Source organism: Cetorhinus maximus, chromosome 26, assembly GCF_964194155.1.
Source record: "Cetorhinus maximus chromosome 26, sCetMax3.hap1.1, whole genome shotgun sequence".
Lineage (NCBI taxonomy): Eukaryota > Metazoa > Chordata > Chondrichthyes > Lamniformes > Cetorhinidae > Cetorhinus > Cetorhinus maximus.
Window position 1 is genome coordinate 10,559,161 of NC_135904.1, and position 23,273 is coordinate 10,582,433.

At 40.0% G+C, this 23,273-nt stretch overlaps 1 protein-coding gene across 5 annotated transcripts in view; it reads left to right on the forward strand.

The window, feature by feature from the left end:
- The window catches only part of kif23 (kinesin family member 23), a 45,415-nt gene extending 33,796 nt beyond the window's left edge, over positions 1-11,619 (forward strand). For 2 of the 5 annotated variants that reach the window (XM_078530090.1, XM_078530091.1), the window contains 7 exons: positions 460-645; positions 2,600-2,911; positions 8,217-8,450; positions 8,735-8,823; positions 9,774-9,852; positions 10,004-10,074; positions 10,760-11,619. In XM_078530090.1, the coding sequence (XP_078386216.1) occupies positions 460-645; positions 2,600-2,911; positions 8,217-8,450; positions 8,735-8,823; positions 9,774-9,852; positions 10,004-10,074; positions 10,760-10,775 (987 nt within the window). In that variant the 3' untranslated portion in view covers positions 10,776-11,619. The remainder of the gene's footprint in view (positions 1-459; positions 646-2,599; positions 2,912-8,216; positions 8,451-8,734; positions 8,824-9,773; positions 9,853-10,003; positions 10,075-10,759) is intronic. The other 3 variants (XM_078530092.1, XM_078530093.1, XM_078530094.1) reach the window with 2 other exon arrangements.
- The last annotated feature ends 11,654 nt before the right edge of the window (positions 11,620-23,273 follow it).

Sequence of the window (23,273 nt, forward strand, 5' to 3'; positions counted from 1 at the left end):
GAACTTTCAAGACTCTGCAGGCGTGTCCATGTTTTTGTCTACTTGTTTTAGTTTTATACTATGAAGCCTTCAAGGCCACTGTTCTAACTAATTTGCATATAAAACTGTTTAAACTGTCTTGATATTGTGATTTAGCCACCAATAAGGCAAGAGCTTGCTTCAAACCTTCAGACCTACACAACCAAGCATTAATGAAGTATAAATGTGAACAGAACAGAGTTTCATGCACTGTGGTGAGGGCTCATGTGCTGACCCACTTTGTTACAGGGCACTCCAAAATGACACACAAAGCATAAAAGCACACTAGATTCCCTAAAATCATTCCAAAGATTAATCTTTTCCCCAATTTCTCTCTCTCTCTCTCTCTCTTCCTCCTCTCACTGTGTGTGTATCTCTCTTTTCTCCCCTCCTTCTCTTCTCCAAACCAACCACCGCCCCCCACTTCCGTCACAACTCCAGGAACGTCGTGTTCAAGCGAAGCAACTTGAGATGCAAAATAAGCTTTGGGTGAAAGATGAAAAACTTAAACAACTAAAAGCAATTGTTTCAGAGGCAAGGACAGAAAGGCCTGAGAAACCAGAGAGGCCACCAAGGGAAAAAGAAAAGAAAGTACATGTACGATCAGCATCTCCACCTTCAGTTCCTGTATGTACAGTAAGACACTATTTAATTTGTTTTGCGCAACACTAAATCTATGTGCTTTTGGAAACAAGTGCTTGTATAGGGTGAATATATTTCATATTTTTAGAATGATATTTGGTTTCTGTCAAATTAAACAATTTGATAGGATTTTTTTTTTTTAGTGGGGTGTACTTTTTAACATGCCTCATTAAAATACCATTTTGTCCTGCCTTTTAGGTTCCTACATGCAAATCAGACTCTTAGCCTTCCTGCTGCAGAATTTATTTTAAAATCATACTTTGTAGTTAATATATTATGTTATTGTAGAGTCAGTGATAATCATGACGTAACTTTTTTTATTTCATGAAGTAGATGAGAGTTGGCACTATGATCTAGTAATGGGCCTTTTTTGTATGTTGTGTTGCACTACATTATTACAAATTATTTCATTTGACAAACTTGGCTTGGTGCTAACAGTGAAATGCCTCTTCAAATTAAGTGTATGTGGAACTCAAAGTATTTAGTACATGAGTCAATTTCTGAAATTCTATACACTTTTTTTCTAAAACTAATATTTTATTTTTGGTTTTCAGCTGTGGTTTAGTGTTACCCCATAGTGATCAAATAGTTCATTCTATTTTCCCCAGACAATTAAACTTCCCCTCTTTTACCCTCCCACCAGAACTATTTTGAACGCCATGCTTTCTGAAAGGCTAAATGGCGTCAAGTAATATTTTTTTTTTTGGTAATTGTCAGAATGGAAATACAACTAACCAGAACTGTCTTTCACATGTTTTCACTGTTGCATTAACTGTATGTCTGAAAAGAAGCTGCTTGAGAAATATTTACAGCTACCTGTGAGATATATTGCATATAAGCATTTGAATTTGGCACTTGCATAGGGGGTTTCTCTAGATTCTTTCTGATGGATGAGATGGAGATGCGCCATATAGCTGCTCCCTCCTGTGATCTATTCTGTGAATTTACACCCTTATCACTTTTGACTATTCTGGAAAGGGATGATTATTTATATCTTGAATTTGTTTAAAATTATTACATGCCATAAATATAAAATGGTTTTGTTTCTGTAAATTTCATTTTATTACTGGCAAGGGACACTTTTGATTCTATAGGATAAATGCCACAGGTCCAGTTTGCTAGCATGTTTACTGTATTAAGAACATTCACTGACATGTTTTATTGCCCCTAACAGTTATTAGTTATCTTGCAGACTTTACGGTCAAGTGAAATATTGAAGGAATCCAAACCTGAGTTTAAAGTTGCAATAATTACCACTGTGTCTACTCCACAGCTCATTGTTAGTAATCCTGGTAGCTATGTTTGTACATGTCTCTGCAGCACTCAACCTTGTACCTTACAATGGAAATAAGATTCTGCCTGAGATCTCTAGGGGCGCATGAATTCCTAGGACGTTTGTAATCTTTTTTTACACAGCAGAAATAATTCGAGGAAAATTGTGCACTAAAATCTAGTAAGGTAAATTGTACAGTTTTTAGAAAAATCGTCCATCATACCTATAGTTATCAGCACACAAGAGGAAACATGCAAGTGGATTATTTCCATATTCATTTGCAGACTTTCTAACCTGTGGTTCTATCTGCAAAATCATTGTTTGGCAAACATATATCTGATTTCGAAGTGGTGAAGAGGAACTCCAGTGGCTGCTAAAAAAAGTGCACATGTGACACCCTCTGGTTAAGACCAGGTTTGGCAGTGATGCCTTTCACAGTCAAATAACCTGGCACCTTCACATGAAGAGTGGTACTTTGAGGTACCAAGAGGGTGGCTAATACGATTCAAGCTGTACCTCAGCAAGAATACATTTTTAGCAGGCGATCAGAACGGAAGAAAAAAAGAACAGGAATCACTGTTAGTAGCTATTACATCATGGGGAAATGTTTAAAAATGCTTTGGATATTGCATGCTTTTTTTCTAATTTTTCATCCTATTTCTATAGTTTCCTGGTAACACTGTAGCATCCCTACCCATTAGCCAGCACTGCCCAGTATCTGGGCCACAGCTGCATAGGCGCTCTAACTCCTGCAGCACCATCTCTGTGGCCTCCTGCATCTCCGAATGGGAGCAGAAAACTCCAGAATGGAACAAAAATGGTAGCGCATTGCCTAAGAATAAGCATAGCCTGCTGGAGACTCCACAAGTTAGGGGCTTCAATTTCCGAGAGAGAAGGCAGGGAGTGAACAAGTTGGGCGGCTGCAAAATCGACGGCTGTAGAAGAGAAGTCGGAGTAGACCAGGATGGACCCCGCCGGGTTAGTGAAGCACTTTGCAATGGACAAGAGAGATTGTACAGTTTAAGACAGAGACATTTGCACATAGCTCACACTTCCTCTAAATGTCACACTTTTTTTCCCATCTCACATTGGTAATACTGCTATTGTTATTAAAAAAAAATCAGATAATGCAATGGGCGCCTACTACATTGTGTTTATCTATTTTGTAATAGAAATCTTGCATGCAAATACAAATCTTGTCAAATTCTCCATTTATAAATATCGATGTCCATGGAATGGAAACTACCTAAATAATTGTGTCCTTCCATAGTGGAGATGTTGTAGTGCCCCACTGGTAGGAGGACGGTCTTTACGATGTGACAAGTTTACATAGGTAGCTACCATTGTAGATGTGGGCATAGAAATTTGTAATTGAAAGAAGTAGACAAGAAAATGTGTGAAAATGTAAGATTTTAATTATATTAAATAGACACTGCGTCTACTTCCCACATAGGGAGTGAGAATTACTGTAGTTATAACTTGTATCAAAAGTGGGTAGAGCTTGGCAAAAGCGGATCATGGTTTGTTTAACTGGTGTGAATGTTGCATTCTTTCTTAACTCCAGGAAAATAGTTTGCAGGTAACTGTGCCATGACTGCAGTTTTGAGAATTGGTGCATTTAATGTGTGACATTTACAGCAAGTGTGCATTATATACATGAGACTTAAATCAGTTATGTGCTGGTTATTTACCCAGATACATAATGAGAGTCATGGGTTAACTTTGCAGCCACCTAAAATGCTTTTTGGGAATGGAAAGGAATATGTCACTGGCAGAAGGAAGTCAACTTCATTACTGGCCAGTGTCATCCACAGAATGTATTATATTTTGCATGTCATGCAATGTTGCTGTACTGCTACTTGCTGGAAGGAGCTGTCTAACTGGTTGCTTGTTATGCTCACCAATCAAGAGTGTTCATTATTGAAAATGGTTCACAGGGAACAACTATACTTAATGAACACTTTCTGGAAAACTACAATTTTTAAATGCCCTTGATTTCCTAATCTTTTGTATAGCTGACTTGTCACTTGTGTCAGGTCATCCACTTTCCCCCCACTGCTGAAATTATATAATTTGAGTGGTTAAGTCCAGCTCAATATGTCAAATCAAAGGACAGGCTCTTGAATGTATTTGGAGTATTTTTGCAATCATGGTAAATAAGGTGTTTCTTGTGCTAAGGTTTGCTTAGATACAAGTGGATGTTCTGATGCTGGGGATATCCTTGGAGATGAAGGCCTGCTTTTAAAGCATATTGTAAACTAAACTTTGAGCTGTAATGAAAGCATAATACTGAGGATACTGGAAATAACACAGTGCTGGAAAGACTAAGCAAGTCTGGCAGCATCTGTGGAGAGAGAAACATTTTGAGTCCAACATGGTTCCTCTGTGTTCTGACAAAGTCATATTGGACGTGAGACGTTGACTGAGATCTGCTGAGCTTTTCCAGCACTCCTGTTTTTATTAAACTTTTAAGCTGACTGGGATTCAAAAGTTTGAAATGCTTTTTTTAAAAAATCAACTCCTGCATCCGTCCTTTAGCTAAGGGCATGTAATCAGTTATTAGGAAAACGCCAATTTCACATTTGTTGAAGAAGTATGTCTGTACTTTGCCCCTTTTCTCTTCAGAAATCACCATCTATTGTTTCCCCTTGTGGCATGGCTACTTATCAGCTATGGTTAACGTACATTTTTAAATGTTCTGAGTTGACCTTTAGAAAATATGAAAGCTGTTGAGGGAACAATTCTCCTAAGTACCCCCCTGCCACCCCCATGCAACTTGAGTGCCTAGCTTCATGGTACAGGACATAAACCTGTCTCTTACTATTTCATGCATGTGATATTTCAACAAACTTGTGTCAATCATTGTCCCCCCCCCTCTTGCATTTTTGAGTTTCTGGCTCTCAATAGCTGTCTTGTGATCCAAATTTAGAATTATTGGCTTAAAATGTAATCAGCATTTGAAAGCAAATGAGTGCTTCTTTTGCAGAAAGAAATCTGTCAATTTACTGTTATATTTGCACAAGGATATTGCAGTAACAAATTTTTTTGAGGGATGGGTGCAATTTATAAGATATTATAAAATACAGCCTGGAAGGGCAGGCTAAAAATCTTTGAAGCTACTGAATGTGAGGCAAGTGCTAAATGTTTTAGGGAATATCTGTTATTGGTGTCGGCAACGAGCAACCTGCCTATTGTAATTCTGCTTGTGTTTAGTGCTTGCAGCTTTAATTGCCAAGATTATAAAATTCTCAGTTCGCAACTTCACCTGTGCAATTGGATGAAAGCTCCAAGGCACAAATAACTTAAAAGGCCACAGCAATCCCTAATTTAAATTATAAATTGTTTGCTGTGTTGAGACTGAAAAATGCCTTTTACAGTTTTTGGTTTTGACACATGAAATAAAATTACTGAAGTAATAGAGGTTGCATTGGCATTCTCCTAGTAACACCTATACATCTATGTAGATGTACCTATGAAGCTTGTTCACATCAGTGCTGAGTAGATTCTGGCTACTATGGCTGTTGTGTAGAAAACATTTTTTCTAATTTGCAATTCTAATATACCCACAATTTTATTAATATTTCAGTTTTAAAAACAATGGTTTAATTTGACACATCTGGCAGTTTATAAGTACCCTCTGCACACTAGCAAGCATTTCTTGGTCAGCTGGACTATAGCAAAGGCAATGATCAAAGCTTCAAGTCAGCTAATGCCATAGGAGTTCTTGTGGCTCTTGTGTGGTAGCACTCCTGCCTCTGAGCCATAAGGCTGAGTTCAAGTTCCACTCCGGGACACTATGGCCATGGAAGGAGCATTCATGACATTCTCCGAGGGAAAGTGTGTGAGGATACAGAGCAAAGCTAGTGCAATTCTCACCAAGCTCTGGTGATTAATCTATTCTTGTGGTGCAACAATTAGTTGTGAGAAATTAACTCATGGGATTTGGGCGTCACTGGCTAGGCCAGCATTTATTGCCTATCCCTAATTTTTTAAGAGTAAACTACATTTCTGCGGGTCTGGAGTCACATGTAGGCCAGACCAGGCGAGGACAGCAGATTTTCTTCCCTAAAGGACATTAGTGAACCAGATAGGTTTTTATGACAATTGACAATGGTTTCATGGTCATCATCAGACTTTTAATTCCAGATATTTACTGAATGCTGTGATGGGATTTGAACCCTGGTCCCTAGAGACTTACCCTGGGTCTCTGGATTATCAGTCCTGTGACAATACCACTATGCCACAGCTCCTGCTCCTGGGGAGGTGGCTGAATAAGATGAGACCTCAAAGATTCTGCAGAGGAAGAGAAGCAAGATGCAAAAAAGAAAATGCTGTTGGGTATTCGGGCTTGTGTCACAGCTACTGTTTAATAACGCGCACTGTTCCACACATACAATTATACCTGGAGCCTTTTCCCTTGTGCGAAAGCACATGCAGCATCAGATAACAATCAAATTCTAAGTTTTCAAGCCACCTATATTGACCTTGGCTGCAAATGCAAGGTGCAGTTTTCAATCATGCAAAGTAGATGGTGTTGGGATGGATTCTGTCTGTGCTAATAGCTGAAGTCAGCATTAAGCTGTCCTCTCTGCCCCTTGCGTTTGAAAGAGGTAAATCATCATGGGGGGTTCCTATTCCTGAATACTATCTGGTGACCCCAGGATAAGTAAGTGCAAAACTCTGGACTCTGCTGTGATTCCACCATGGTAGGATTTGCTGATGAAGCAATATCCCAGCAAGGAATCATGCCTTGTGAGCAGGAACTGGAATTAAAAGTGTTTCTGTAAAGAGAAGAAAATGCTAGGGCTGTACTACTTGACACAGTAAAGGTGTGTGTGTCATGTGCCTAAGTGCAGCAGAAAAACCCATTAATTTGTTGAAATATGGTGCCTACCTAAGATGTGTGGGTATATAGATTTCTTAGGGTTAAAAAGCATCAGCTTCTAAATATTGCAGATTAGCAATTGGTTAGTTACATGTCTGCTTTCAAAAATAACTATCCCTAGCCTGCCTGCAAGTGCTTTTTTGGCATCAATGTCGTGCTTAACTTGCTGTGTAACTTTTCAATTTTACTCAATTTTTGGCCAATTAGCTAAATAAATACATTAGTGATCAAATCCCTGTCCAGATACTGCAGTGTTTAATGCTGAAATAGCCTCATGAATTTATGTAGTACCTTGAATAAACTTTCGTGCTGATAACCAATCATTTTTCAAAACCGGACATTTGCTTCTCGATGCAGTTTTACTACTTTGAATAAATGCACGCATGCTACAATGAAGGGCGCCTATAATGGAATAGTTTTTCCTTCTTGGATGACTTTCTTTTGTGACTTAACCTAATTCATGTGAGCTAAAGATCGTGTTTCCTAGCTCTCTAGTGCATGTTTATAACGCGATGGCTGAATCCAAAAGAAGTAAAATCAGTTTCTATGCCTGCTCCTTTTTTGTCTTGCTTCACACAGAAGCAAACACTTGTTGTCCAAACATAACACAAAAGGGAACTGGGAGTTTCATAGTGTGGTGAGCGTGATTCTTGGCATGGACTGAACCAAACCTGCTTTCATCTCGCTTGCTGTTTAGCTACAATTTCTGTTCTAACCATTGGCGATGTGCATGTTTTGGTTTTCCCTAAATATGTACTTTGGCACAAATACATTTGGAGATGTAAAGTTGGGTAATGGATACTGTCTGTATAAAAAGCTACTAAATGTCTTAAGGTCTTGTAGCATGGTCCCTTTGCCTATATTCTGAGAAATGCTCTTGTATGTGGTAGCATTACTGTGCTTGAGAACTTTGTTCTGCTTTTGGTGCATGGTGGTTTGCTTGCATAACAGTGAAGGATCATTTTCCTAATTTACAGTTGGCCATTAATGTAAGCTAGCTGAAGTCTTTTCAAGCTGGTTAGCCAATCAATTTGGGATAAAGGTATATTTTAAATTCACTTATGTTGAAGTTTTACTGTGATATTTGCAATTTCCAAATTAAATTGGAAAACGGTGCATTTTTTAAAAAAAAATCATTCTGCCTCCTAATCTATTATAATGCTGCTTTGCAGTTCTGGTTCTTGCCAGGTTATTTTCTAGCAAAGCAGGTTTTAAATTCAAATGTTGAATTTGTTCTACCTATTAACAAGAACAATGTAATTTGGCAGAAAAGAATACTGCTGATAAGCTGTTTTCCTTTTGAATTATTTTTGCTCAATCAAATCTTTTTTTTAAGGGATCCTCTAATTAGGAATCTCTGATTACAATTTCTGTTGATTACTGTTTCAATCTGCTTAGAATGCACCACCTGTTCGCCTACTCCACAGACGGTCACGCTCAGCGGGTGGGGAACGATGGGTAGACCATAAGCCAGTTGGTAGCGTGGAAACAGACACTGTCCTACAGCCACACATTCCCAATGCCATCACAGTGGCAGTGCCAAATGAAAAAGCTCTGGCTAAGTGTGACAAGTACATTTTGACACACCAGGAGCTTGCATCGGATGGGGAGATTGAGACCAAGCTTATCAAGGTAATGAACAGCATTGTAGAAAAATCCAAATAAACCAATAAAACTTAATATATTATAATGCTTGATTTAGAATGCTCACTTTACTAAATTTCATGTTTCTCGTTTTTACTTCAGATAACGTTCAAATATGTTTGAATGTAAAAGTGATAACGATTTGTGTTTGCCAATTTTCTTAATGTGTTTCCTTGTAAATAGTAAGGGGCTTGATATTTTTAAATGTTTGAAATTCCAATGTGTTAATGGTGATTCATGCGATAATTTTTTTCCTTTTTTCCATTTTGAAGGGAGAAGTATACAAGACTCGGGGTGGTGGGCAAGCTGTCCAGTTCACAGACATTGAAAAACTAAAACAAGAGCCACCCACTAGTACAAGGTATGTATTGTGGAGCAGTGTTGAACTTTCAGTTTAAAATGAGCTTTGAGACGTTAGCTTGACTTTGCAAGCACAGGTTGAGTGGTGGGAAGAATAGTAGAACCCCTTTTTTTTAATGCCTAGTAACAGTCTTATAAAAATATCTCCCTCTAAAATTTTGAATGGAATACATTCAATACCCATTTGTACTTTGCATAAGAACTGCACATGTTTGTATTTGTCCACAGCAAGATATAAATGAGCACTGTACACTTGTCCATTACACATTATAGACCACTTTTTATTTTTAAATGAATAACTTTTAGCATTTTAAACATTGAAAAGTAAGAATTTCAGTGTTTTATTTTACAAATGAAAATAGCAGTGATTGATTTTGAGGGAGAAATCAACTGGAAGAGCAGAGCTACTTGGTGAATAATTTAATGCACAGTTATAGATTAAATTGGCTTCTTTACTGTTAAGCTCAGTGGCCCTTTTGAAACAACTAGGAAATGAAAACTTTCAAAACCATGTGACTATCTTCACCTGCAGTCAGTAAAATTGTTCCCATGAGTAATTAGCTGAATCAGTAGATGTGGTTTCAGTCAATTCTTTTAAGCCTTCTTTTTAAAAAAGAAGTCTATTCTGTTGACTTTTTTCAAGTTTCTATTTAGTTTCTGGTGCATCAAGTATATTAATTCATTATCAATCAGTCTTCAGTACCTTCCCTTTCAGTCAGTCATTATAAAGATTTAGATTCTTGGTGCATGAGATAATAGACCTAACCAACATGGTAGTCATGCCACATTATATCCTACCATGATGGTAATATGTAGCACATTTATAGTGGGAACTCAAACTCCTTTGCGTCTTGGGCCTACAGCTCCCTGCACTAGCAGGAACATGGTCCCAATCTTGGAGAATATGTAATTAATGTGTTCACCTTAATATTTTTTATCTCCATTTATTAGAAAACGTAGATCATCGCAATCAGCACCCCCACAACAAGAGGAGACTACAGAATCTGAATGGACAGATGTGGAGACTAGGGTAAAGACCTGTGTTTTTTGTTTTTAAAGGCTAAGCTTCCTCATGTATATTTTTTCCTCAATTCCTTTGCTAATTTTTGATGGTTTGTTATCAATGCTAATATTTAAGACACTAAACACTCTTTTCAGCTTATGATACTCCTGTTTTTCAGTGTTCTGTTGCTGTAGAAATGAGGGCAGGAAGCAACCTTGGACCTGGATATCAGCATCATGCTCAGCCAAAGTATGTCTTCTAATCTGCTTTTAAGTTTTATTTCCCATGATTTTTATTGAGATTGTCTTCGAACTTGACAGTTTGCAGTCCTGGATTGTGTGTTGCAGCTCCAGTTTGAGGTGGTCAGCAAATTATCCCAGTGACTGGAGCATTCATTCTTCACTCACCTGCAAAATGGCCCATGATGTGATGCTTCCATTTCTTTTGTTAATGGTCAAAGCATGTACCCTGCTCAGGCAGCAATCTGAATTCTGCTAAATAGGCCCCAAGGTGGCTTATTGCTACCAGTGATGCCAACCGTGGAAGGTGGGTGGGATACTTCAAACAAAAAAATAAATAAGCTGTTCCCATTAGATAATGGTGCAACGACTAGGAGACATAGATTTATGGTTTTGAACAAGAAGGAGGGAAGTGAAGAGGAACTTTTTAATGCAGCAAGTGGTAATGATCTAGAACTTGCCTATGAAGGTGAGGGAAGTGGAGATAATTAATGATTTCAAAACAAAATTGGATGGGCACTTGAGGGAAATAAGCTTGCAGGACTGCGGGAATCTGGCAGGAGAGTGGGACTGACTGGATTGCTCTACAGAGTTGGCATCGACTTGATGGCCTCCTCCAATACCATACTGACTCTGCTCTTGACTGACTTTACTCAGGTGAAATCTTAATTCATTTTTCTCCTTTTCATTTCCAGGCGCAGAAAACCATAAAATGCCAAGTACGGTGTTCAAATTTCCTTCAAAGGAATAATCTTCAGCAATATTGGACAGTTGCTAAAACTCTGCAGGGTAGATGATGCTATGCAAAATTAAGGATGAATATGATATCAACGATGCTGTAAACCTTTTGAATTGGGGCAATAGTACTTCAGTACTTAGCTGGCTTGTTATGTATATATTTGATATTCAGGTGCCTTTTCATTATACCCTGCAGATTATGTATTTTACAGTAAGAGCATCTTTTACATATGGATACGAATTTATACCTTTCCCATGTAGATTAATCATGATCTTTTGTTTTGCGATTTTTGTTGAACAAATGGTCAGTATCACTGATGGAAAGAACTTGCGTTCATAGATTGGCTGTAGTTTTCATAAGAGCATTTCGGAAATCCTACTTTTAAACTGCAGCATCCTATTTGTGACCCTTTCACTAGTTGTCTTTTTAAAGAAAATAGGATAATGCCTGCCATATGTAGTTTAAAAAAAAAAGAAAGCAATGTACATTGATCACCAAGCCCTGGCTAAACCCTGGCAACACATGTTTTGAGCTGCTGCTATTCAGTTGACACAATGCACTTTAAAACAAACCTGTTTTTCGTATGTGTATATGCATGTCATCACGGCAACACCTTCTGTACTCTTGTACCATATGCTTTTCATAAGACATAATTTTGTGATAATTACTTTTGACTATATGTCCTAAATAGTTAAACTAATAATAGACTTTTGCTTAACATGTTTTCATCTGAAATAATCCACATGTAAGTGATTTGTATTTTCTAGCATCTAAAATGAATAGTCTATTCATTTTAATTAAATCATTCATAAATAATATGTGGCATTTTGTGTGCATCCCTCTTTATCTTTCTTTCTCTCTCTCTCTCTCCCTCCCCCCTCTCTCTCCCTCCTCCCCCTCTCTCCCTCCCCTCTCTCTCTCTTCCATATCAAGGTGGGCAGAATGGAAAATGTCTGCTGTTTGAAGATTTTATTTTAAGGGGGAGTTGCAGCTGTTTGGACTTGTGGTTTGCTCTGTGAATGGGTGAAAAGTTACTTGTGCTGCACCACATGCTTCCTGGTCTTGGTGCAGGAAAGTAGTGTGGTAATAACCAAAACCTTACATTTCAAGAAACAGTTTTTGTTTTACAGATTGTTATAATGCCTAACTGCATCAGTGCCAACAGAATACATCCAACTTCTGGTTATATGGAACCCTAAGTTTGCGATCTGCCATTTGTTAAATCAGCATTGGATGTTGAAATACTTGATTTATATATAATATATATATATCTTTGTAAACTTGAAATGAGTTGGGCTACTTATTTTCTGACAATTTTCAGAGCCCATCATGTTTAATATTACTGATCCCCATTTCTCTCCTCTCATCCTGCTCATTGTCTGTCACTTCTGCTCAGTTCTTCTTATACCCCCCCATCTATTTTCAACAGATTGGAGACCACCTGGGTGGGGTTCCATGTGGCTCCAGTTATTATGCCATTAAGTAGAGAAAGTGAACTGATCACGGGCATCTGGTTATTGATATCTGGATCAAGCTGACCCAGAAGAGTCTCCTGTTGCTCAGTTGAGGGTCAGATACACTTGAGGCCCAGCATTTGTGGAGCTGCAATCCAAATCCTTTATTGTAGGGAGGGGGAGAGGAAAAGTGCAGCAATATCATTGGAGCAGCTCATTGGGCATACTGCATGAACTGGGGAGAACCTGAAGTGTGACAAGAACAATTAACTGAAATTTTACCAATGCAGCAAATACATACTCACTAACCTGCTGCAGTTGGACCATATGAGCCAACACTTTGACTACAACAGTGGCTTTCCAACTTATTGTTTGTGGGGAAGGGACTTTGCAAGGACTGACACACCTGAGGTCCCTGTTCTACCTTCTGGCACTGCGTTTTATTTTATTTATTTATTACCTGAAGTAAGAGTACCTAATTTTTCACGAAATAAAACGCAAGTGCCCCAACAAATACAAAACCTTTTTTAAAAACTGGAACCCCAGTGTCCAAGTATCTGTTTTGAAGTCTAAAAAGAAAATGACGTCTTCTCTTTCCCAACGTCCCACATGGGAATCTAAAATGATGCACAAAGTCTTTCTGCTTATCCTCCTTTTCCTGTTCCCAGGATCAGGCAGATTCATGAATGGTCTATCAGTTCCCAGAGTGAAAGAAGCCCTGGTTCCTAGCTTTTGGTTTGATTTGCTGCCAGCGAGGCAAGTAAAATTTCTATTTTGGGGCACTTTAACCTCACTGCAGTCAATTCTTATGCTATTCCTTCACTCTGCTGTGTTTATTTTACTACACTGAATCATTACTGTTTGCACAAAAACGATCATTTAAGACTTTTTGAGTAGACTGTTTGTTCAACCAATATCTCTTGGCACTTTTGTAGGTAGAATTGCCATTTACTGTATTTTTTATTTATACCTTTTTTGCCAGTTGACAGGAAATGTCAACACAAATGGGTATGACAAACAGAAGCACACATTCACATGTACTTTCTGCTCTCACTGAACTCTGCCAAGCTCCAGATCTTCTCAATGCCTTTGCTTTTCACTGGATTTTATTGGATTGCAAAGATTTTTTTTTTTAAGGGTGGGGGAAGGGAAGTAAGCATGAATTGTGATGGTTACTTGGGAATAGGAGCACTGGTGATGGTATAGTGAGAGACCCGGATTTCCACCAAGTTGCCTTGCGAGGGCAGACTGGAGAAAGAAAAGACTTGCATTTACTTAGCGCCTTCAGAATTTTCCAAAGTGCTTTACAGCCAACTGTGTAATTTATTTTTCTGAAGTATTACTTTAATGCAGGAAATGTGATGGCCAATTTGTGCACAACAAACACCTGCAAACAGGAATGTGGCGTTCTGCTCTTAGTGATGATGATTGAGGGATAAATACTGGTCAGAAACAGATACTACCCTGCTCTTTGAATTCAGGCCACAAGAACATTTACTTTCACCTAGACAGTAAATAGGGATGTAGCTTAATGCCTTGCCCAAAGGACAGCCCCTTTTGACATGGAGAGATTTGGGCATTTTTCCCCTTGGAATGGAGATGTCTGATTTTGGATGGATACGTAAGATTGTTGACGGCATAGAAAAGCTTAACCTGGAATATTTCAAATTAAACCCAGGGGACACAGACTCAAACTGAAGACTTATTAATGCAAAGAATAATGCAAGTGTATTTGTTTCATCATTTTATTTTTATAATTGTTTTAGTCCTCACTCCAAACTCCATATTCTGACAACCAACTCTGCACTTGAAGGCAACCACCCGTTCAATACTCTGTTCACACCCTTGTCACATTTGACCCCAAGCTGAGCTTCCAACTTCACATTCGTTGCCATCGCTAATATTGTGTATTTCCACCTCCGCAGCACCACTTGACTCTGCCTCTATCCCGGCTCAATTGCTGAAACCCTCCTTCGTGTTGTTGTCATAGCTAGACTTGACTATTTGAACGCAGTCCTGGCAGGTCTCTGACATTCTCCTTCTGTTAATTTGAGGTCATCCAAAACTTTGCCTGTGTCTTAACTCGCAGCATCTCCTGTTTTCCCCCGTCATCCCTGTACTTGCAGAACTACATTGGCTCCTGGTCAAGCAACATCTTGATTTTAAAGCTCACCCTTGTTTTCAAATCCCTCTGTGGCCTCACCCCTCCCTATCGTGGTAACCTCCTTCAACCCTACAGCCCTTGAATCTCTATGTCATCAAATTCCACTGTCCTCTTATGCATCTCCAATTTAATTGCCCCACCATTGGTGACAATGCCTTCAGCTGCTCAGGTCCCAAGCTCTGGAAATCCTTCCCTAAACCCCTCTACAGCTGTCATGTCCTAAAAACCTACTTCTCTGACCAAGCTTTTGGTTACCTGTCCCAACATCTTATGTGGCTCGGTGTCAAATTTTGTTTGCCAATTTTCCTGTGAAGTGCCTTGGGATGTTTTACTACATAAAGAGATACTATATAAATGTACGTGGGGGGGAGAGGGTGGCATAGTAGTAATGTCACTGAACTAGTAATCCAGACTAATGCTCTGGGGACATGGGTTCAAATCCCACTACGGAAGCTGGTGGAATTTAAATGCAATTAATCTGGAATTACAAGCTAGTATCAATAATAGTGTCATGGTCACTATCATTGTTGTAAAAACCCATCTGGTTCACTAATGCCCTTTTTGGGAAAGGTAATCAGCCACCCTTACCTGGTCTGGCCTACATCTAACTCCAGACCCATGATAATGTGGTTGACTCTTAACTGCCCTCTGAAATGGCCTAGCAAGCCACTCTGTTCAATGGCAATTGGGGATGGGCAACAAATGCTGGCCTTGCCAGCGATGCTGACATCAAGAAATTTTTTATAAGTTATTATGAAATGACCAAAATTGCACTTTTTTTTTCCAGTATGAATGTGAATAGTTAAAACCGGTGGGTTGGGGGGGGTAGAAATTCAGATGTTGTCATCCTTTGTGATGGGCCAAATGACCAATATTTTTTGACTGTTGACATGTTCTCCTTTTATAAGGACGCCCAGGGAATGTTCATCACTGCTGCCTTGTGCAAAGCAGTAAATGTGCAGCAGGTGGCACTATTGTGCTGTCAAGAATAATGTTTTTCAATGGGACCGCATCAAATTTCAGATGCTCCTAAGGTTGAGAATTCACTTGTCCCAATGCATATTCCATTTCACAAAAAGATGTGGCAAAAAAAATGAACAACGTGCTGACGAGGCACATTTTAAATGCTCATTTCTGGCAGTTCCCTTGATCCAGCTGCAATACTTTGTGTAGAAAAATAACACCTTTAGTGTTTGTGAAACTTAATGTCTGATTAGTAGGAGCAATGTTTGTTTCTACATATTAATATCACAGCTCTATGTTAATAAGCAGTTTCACTGATTTTAGTGGGTTAACTTTTCAGCTTTAGAACCAGGGTTCAAATTCAGTCCAGATTAAAAGCTCCTTTGTGCTGACATCAATGTAAAATACTGCAGATGCTGGAATCTGTTTCTCCATGTCTGACTTGAATGTTTCCAGCATTTTCAGTTTTTATTTCCCCCTATGCTAACTGTAATGGACCTACAAGAAGTAAACCTGTGTCTCCATCTAGTCCCATTTACGTACAGGTTCGCAGCGCAAACTTGCTCCTAATTCGCTAAACTAGCAACCTCACCCGGAGTAAGAAAGTATTTGCATTTATATTAGAGCTTCAGGACATCTCAAAAGTGTCTTACAGCCGCTTTTGAAGTGTAGTCACTGTTGTAATGTGGGAAACATGATGGCCAATTTACACAGCAAGATCCCACAAACAATGTAATCATAACTAGATTTTTCTTTTAGTGATATTGGCGCACCTGAAAAGCGCACATATTTCAAACTGATCAAATGCATCATATTTAAGCAGACCTTGAGATGGTATTCACTCCTGTGTAATTTGTTTGACTCCCCTGATGTGTCAGATGTAAATTTATCCTGGGGTGTATACGTAGGGTGTTTACAAAGTCTTTGTGCAACTTTTAACTTTAATAACTTTTTGGATATCCACATGATAGAAGCAAACAGTAAATGGCAAAGCATAACTCACTAAAGTTGTTGGTGCTGAAACTGAAAGGAAAAGTAGTTTGGTAAACCTGAACGATGTATCAGTTATGTTGTGGCCTAGAAATTTCAGCTGTATTGTATTAAACTTTAAGAATTATGCTTTAATATGCTGTTTACAAGTTCCTTCCATCATGTTATTATAGTTTGAAGTTTCAGAAAGACATTATAAATACCCTGTATGGAAGTGTGTGCTGTACAATCACTGGAGGGTGCTGTTGTTCACTGCCAGGCCAACACCAGCTCTCCTGCTGATCCTGCTCTGGTTAACATGCTGCTAATGTTGACAAGATCTCCCAGATGTTCTGAGTTACTCTGCTTTTATGCACAGAGGCTATACGTTATTAACCAGAGTAGAACAAGAAACAAACTCTGGCTGGTGTAACTCGAGAGGGCTCTGGCTGATTCCAGTAGAAATAATTGAACACAGCAAAGGGAGCTCCCCCTTTGGTGTGGTACTGAAGCAGAAAACAAAGTTTGATCCTGGGTCAGCACAAAGTTGGCTGAGCTCAGGCAGGTTAACGATGGAACTGCTCCAAGAGCCTTAGCCTCCCTGGCTATGGAGGATGGGCTGTTCAAATTTAGGAGACAACTCTGCCTTATTCAGTGCTCACGCAACAGTTACAAGCTTACACAGCTTGCATTTCTATAGTGTCTAACATAGTGAAATGTTCCCAAGTGCTTCACAGGAGTCATTATGAAACAATGGGTCATAACATCCAAGCGCCAGGGCAGTGTAGGTGGGGGGGGGGGGGGGGGGTGGGGAACCTTTATGCTACCAGCTGCTGTATATCAGGTAGGTTTAAAGGTGACTCCAGTGCTGGAGCATGGTGCAGCACACAGATCTCACCTGGCCTGAGTCAGAAGGATTGAAAAGATTACAAAATAAAGTAGGTGCGGAGTGACAATCAGTTGGATTGCCACTCTGTGAAACTTCAGGCCTAATATTTGACAACTGAGCCATGTAAGGAGATATTGGGAGAGGTGACCAAAAGTTTTGTTCATGATGTAGGTTATAAGGGAGACTGAAGGAGGGAATGCCAGAGCATAGGGCCCAAACGGCTGAATGTACTCATCGTCGTTGTGGGACTTAGCTTAGGTTGTCCTTGGTTAGGATTGATAGAGCTGGAGGCAAGGCTGTTGGTGAATTTTACCTTTTATTAAACATTCTTTTAACTGCAGTACAAGGTTTCACACACAACCATCCCGCAAGCTGTTGTCATGTGATCTTATTTCAGTGATGATGTAGACTGTTTATTTACATATGTAACATTTAACCTTTCTACACTACCGGTACAGCTGCCAATGATGGAGCAATCAAAACTGGGGATAGACTAGGGGCCAGAATTGGAGGAACGCAGAGATCTCAGTTAATTGTAGGGCTGGAGGAGGTTACAAAGGTGGGGAGGGGTGAGACTATGGAGGAATTTGAAAACAAGGATGAGAATTTTAAATATTAACATTAAATATTAAAAATTGAATATCCCAAGAGCAAATATAGACATTTTTTCTGGCATTCCAATAGTTTATTGGAGGTAAATTCTGTCACCTGAGCCATCCTGTGTTTTGTTCCACAAAGTATTTTTAAAAATCCAATACCAAGGAAGCTCTGGTCGTACTGATATTGTAACGTTATCACCTCTTTCCTTGTGTTGTCTTAAGAAGCCTGAAGAATGTGTCAAATAAACCTCCTCTTGATGTAACTCATTTTTGTTTTAGTTAAACAAGTCTCTTTTTTTTGTACAAACTGAATTTGAAGCTAACGGTATCTATTATAAAAGCTGAGATTCTTTTTCTCATGCTTAATTCCTATTCATATGTCTCCAGTTACTGATACAGGCCATTCTGCATGCACAGGAGGCCATTCATCCTGTCATGCCTGTGCTAGCTCTTTGAAAGAACTATTCAATTTAGTGCTATGTTCCAGCCTTTTCCCCCAAAGGCCTTCAAATTCATCCATTTTAAGTCCATGTCCAATTGGCTTTTGAAAGTCCAGTGGAATCTGCTTCCATCACCCTTTTTCGGAATTGTGCTCCAGATTTTAACAACCCTCTAAAGAAAATTCACCCCATTTTCTCTTTAGTTCTTTTAACAAATATTTTACATCTATGATCCCTGGTAACTAACCCACTTTATAGTTTCTTATGGAGAAATAGTTTCTCTCCTCCATCAAAACCGCTCATGATTTTGAGCACCTCTATTAAAATCTCCCTCTAGCCTTCTGTAAGGAGAACATCTCTAGCTTCTCCAGTCTGTCCACATTATCTGAAGTCTCTCAGGCCTGGTATCATCCTGTTAAACCTCCTCTGCCTAACGAAAGTGTGCTTTGCACACTAACCAGGCATGAAGGCTAACAAGAGCCCCTTCCAAGCCTGAAGGCCAACAGGGTTCAAGCAGCTTCAAGCAGCAAAATAGAGGGCTCGAGGAAATAAGATGGTGGGCCTTAGCAGTTTACCAATGTGTCAGACATCTGGAACCTGGACAACTGTGCAGAAGCTTAAGTTCTTTGACAGACGCAACACCGTCAGTGTGGGCACTGAGAGCAAAAAGAGGCAATATGGCCTAACTTATGTTGAAAGTTAATCCCAAATGTTTTAATGAAGCTGAGCTTGGAAAATATGACGTTAGCTGTGGATCGCACGTTTACCTCGTAGTCAGAACATCATGGGTTCAGGACACATTCCAGGGCCTTGAGCATAAAAATCTGGGATGAAACTCCAGTGGGATTATGGAAGTGCTGTCTTTCAGATGAGATGATAAACGGGCTCTCTGACCTCTCAGGTGGATATAAAAGATCAAGTAGTGCTATTCTGAAGATGATCAAGGGAGTTATCCCCAGTGTCCTGATCACTTTTTTTAAAAAGCAGATTATCTGGTAATTTTCACCTTGCTGTTTGTGGGAGCTTGCTGTGTGCAAATTGGCTGCCACATTTCCTACATTACAACAGTGGCTGCACTACAAAAAATGTATTTCGTTGGCTGTGAAGTACTTTTTGGGTTGGAGGCTTGAGGTTGTGACAGGTGCTATAGAAATGTAAGCTCTTTTCTACAGGGATATCAGCTACATATTACAAAGGTAAATATGGGAGCATGACTGAGTTTAGCGCAATCTGTAGAATCCTGGACCCTACCAGGAAAACAGCCATTGAAACCTCAAGCTGAACGTGTTGGATCTGTAACAACCTCTGATGACCCCACTTTCTGAATGCACAACATATTGTAAAATAAACAGGAGATGTGAAAAGTTTGTGGTAAGCTGTAATGTTGAGAATCACAAGACACAAAGAAGGAAGATAAGCTTTGTGTTTTTAGCACTAGCACAGCTTTTATTGTACGTGAGCTGACCTCTGTAAAACACACAATGGTCTTATCTTTTTTTTAAGAGAATATCAGTATACCTGAGACTTTAAAGAAGCTTTTTGTTCTTGGCAAATATTGCAGATAGCCAGAGCCCTGATTTGTAACTACACCTGCATTAGTAACTCAGTTAATATAAATCCCCTAGGGGGAAAGGAGTGATTCTGTAAAGGGTAGGAAGAAGAGGAAACTGAGAGCAGCCCATCATCCAAAAAGTGCACATTACACCCACTATAATGTGGGTTAATTCCTGGGAGATTTAGTCACATGACACCATCTCCCAGGACCCCATCCTTGCAGTCCTGCCATTGGTCACTCGACGTCCATTTTTGAGTTGCCCAGCCTCGCTGCACCGATGGGAAAGTGGGTGATTCTTGACTGTCGGTCAACCAGTCCCACCTCCAATAATTTTAGAACTAATAAACAGAAGTGTTCAAAGAAAACTAAAAAACACAAACAATCCTACACTCTGGAATTCCCTCCCTAATTCTCTGTGTCTCATTGACTCCTCTTTTAAGATGTTTCTACATTAAGACCCATTCATCTATCAATAATAATAATAATTGCTCTCTTCAACCCCTGTGAAGCTAACTTAAAATCCTTGTCTTTACCTACAATTCCTTCCGTCGCCACCTTATTGCACTCTGCCTCTACACCTCTCTGCTGTGTAACATACTGGTACGTGAGTCCTGACTCTGACCTCTGTTTTGTTTCCCTCCTTCCCTCCAGGCAGCTCCATCACCCAACTTGGTCCCACTCTTAGAGACTAATAAAGGTTCTGAATTGGGGGGTGGGGGAAGGCCAATTTTAATATAAGACAGGATCTGGCCAAAGTGGACTGGGAGCAACTACTTGTAGGAAAATCTACATCAGAGCAGTGGGAGCCTTTCAAAGAGAAAATAACGAGTGCCCAGGGCCAACATGTTCCCCGTAAAGGTGAAGGGTGGGGCCAACAAGTCCAGAGAACCCTGGATGTCGAGGAATCTACAGGATTGGATATGGAAAAGAAGGGAAGGTTATGGTAGATACTGAGGGCTCAAATCAGTGGAAGCCCTAGGGGAGTATAGAAAGCGCAGGGGTTACTTAAAAGAGTGAAGAGGGGGTATGATAAAAAAAACTTGTGGGTAAAATAAAGGAAAATCCAAAGGCGTTTTATAAGTATATTAGGGTCACCAGGGAAAGAGTAGGGCCCATTAGGGACCAAAGTCCAAAGTGGCAACCTGTGTGAGGAGCCGGAAGACGTAGGTGAGGTTTTAAATGAGTACTTTGCATCTGTATTCTATTCGCTACAGAGAAGGACGATGTAGGTATAGAAATCAGGGCGGGGGAGACTGATATACTTGAAGAAATTAGCATTGAGAGGGAGGAGGTATTGGCGGGCTTAAAAGTGGATAAATCCTCAGGCCCAGATAAGCTGTATCCCAGGCTGCTGTGGGAGGCAAGGGAGGAGATTGCAGGGGATCTGGCACTAATTTTCAAATCCTCTCTGGCCACAGGACTGGAGGATGGCTAATGTGGTACCATTATTCAAGAAGGATACTAGGGATAAACCAGGGAGTGAGTCTAACATCAGTGGTAGGGAAACTTGGAAAAAAATTCTGAGGGACAAAATTAATCTCCACTTGGAGAGGCAGGGATTAATCAGGGACAGTCAGTATGGCTTTGTCAGGGGGAGAACATGTCTAACAAATTTGATTGAATTTTTCGAGGAGGTGACTAGGTCTGTAGATGAGGGTAGTGCAGTTGATGTAGTCTACATGGACTTCAGTAAAGCTTTTAACAAGGTCCCGCATGGGAGAGTGGTCAAGAAGGTCAGAGGCCATAGGATCCAGGGCAAATTGGATCCAAAATTGGCTTAGTGGCAGGAGGCAGAGGGTGATGGTCGAAGATTATTTTTGTGACTGGAAGCCTGTGTCCAGTGGCATACTGCAGGGTTCAGTGCTGGGTCCCTTGCTGTTTGTAGTGTACATTAATGATCTAGAAATAAGTGTGGGAGGTATGATCAGTAAATTCGCAGATTACACGAAAATTGGTGGTATGGCAAATAGCGAGGAGGAAAGCCTTAGACTACAGGATGAATAGACAGGCTGGTTAGATGGGCAGAACAGTGGCAAATGGAACTTAATCCTGATAAGTGTAGGGTGATGCATTTTGGGAGGACTAACAAGGCAAGGGAGTACACAATGAATAGTAGGACCCTAGGAAGTGCAGAGGAAACTTGGTGTGCATGTCCGTAGATCCTTGAAGACAGCAGGACAGGTAGATAAGGTGGTTACAAAGGCATATGGGATATTTGCCTTTATTAGTCAAGGCATTGAATACAAGAGCAGGGAAGTTATGATGGAGCTGTATAAAACGCTAGTTAGGCCACATCTGGAGCACTGTGTGCAGTTCTGGTCGCCACACTATAGGAAGCAGAGGAGGTTCACCAGGATGTTGCCTGGGTTGGAGCATTTCAGCAACGAAGACAGTCCAGATAGGCTGGGGTTGTTTTCCTTAAAGCAGAGAAACTCCATCACCCAGGGAGTGATGAGAATGTGGAATTCGCTACCACACAGAGGTGAATAGCATCAATGCATATAGACAAACATGAAGGAAAGGGGAGCAGGGGGATATCTGGCTAGATGGGGAGAGGTATGGGGAGGAAGCTCATATGGAACATATAACTCATAAAGAACATAAATACAGGCATAGGCCAAATGGCTGTAACTATTATGTAACAATGTAACTAACTCCTTCAATCTTCTCCCCTCTTTTCTTGAAAATATTGACGTCCTATCATTAAAATCTTTCTCAAAACCCCTTTTTAATTAAGTTATCAGTTAGCAGCCTGTAGTAATTATGGTTTTATTTAATGTGTAATGTACCTTTAAGAATAATACGTGTTAGGAAAGATCACATGATCTGTAGTAACCAATAGGAGAGCAGTGCGGGCTATCTCACCAGTCGGTGTAGAGAGAAAGTTGGAGTTGAAAGCACAGGTGTAGTTGCAGCTGAGTATATTGTAAATAAACTTAATGTTTCCACTTAAGAAGTGTCTGCAGATCAACTCTATCACTAGTAGTACAACTCGGCCACCCTACAGCAAACTGGTGATGGGGATAAAACAGGATTTAACATGAGAAACCAATTTAAAAAGAAACTGGCACTGTAGCTCGCCCAGGGATTGTAAGTAGCTACCTACGTTAGAATCGAAGAAGTTATCCCCTCTCAAAATGCCATAATTTGGGAGAATTGATCCTTTTGAAGCAGCCACAGATGATTGGTCACAATACATAGAACGCCTCACGTTCTTTTTTCAAGTGAACGAGATCACGGGGAAGAGAAGAGGTGAGCGATCCTCTTGAGTTCTTGTGGGAGCAAAACCTATGGTTTGATTCAAAGTCTGACAGCATCCAGTGCCCCAGATTCGAAGAATTTCGATGAATTGGTGGACCTCGTGAAGGGTCACTTTCAACCCAAGCCCTAGTCACGATGCAGAGGTTCAGGTTTAATTCATGAAATAGAGCCCCGGG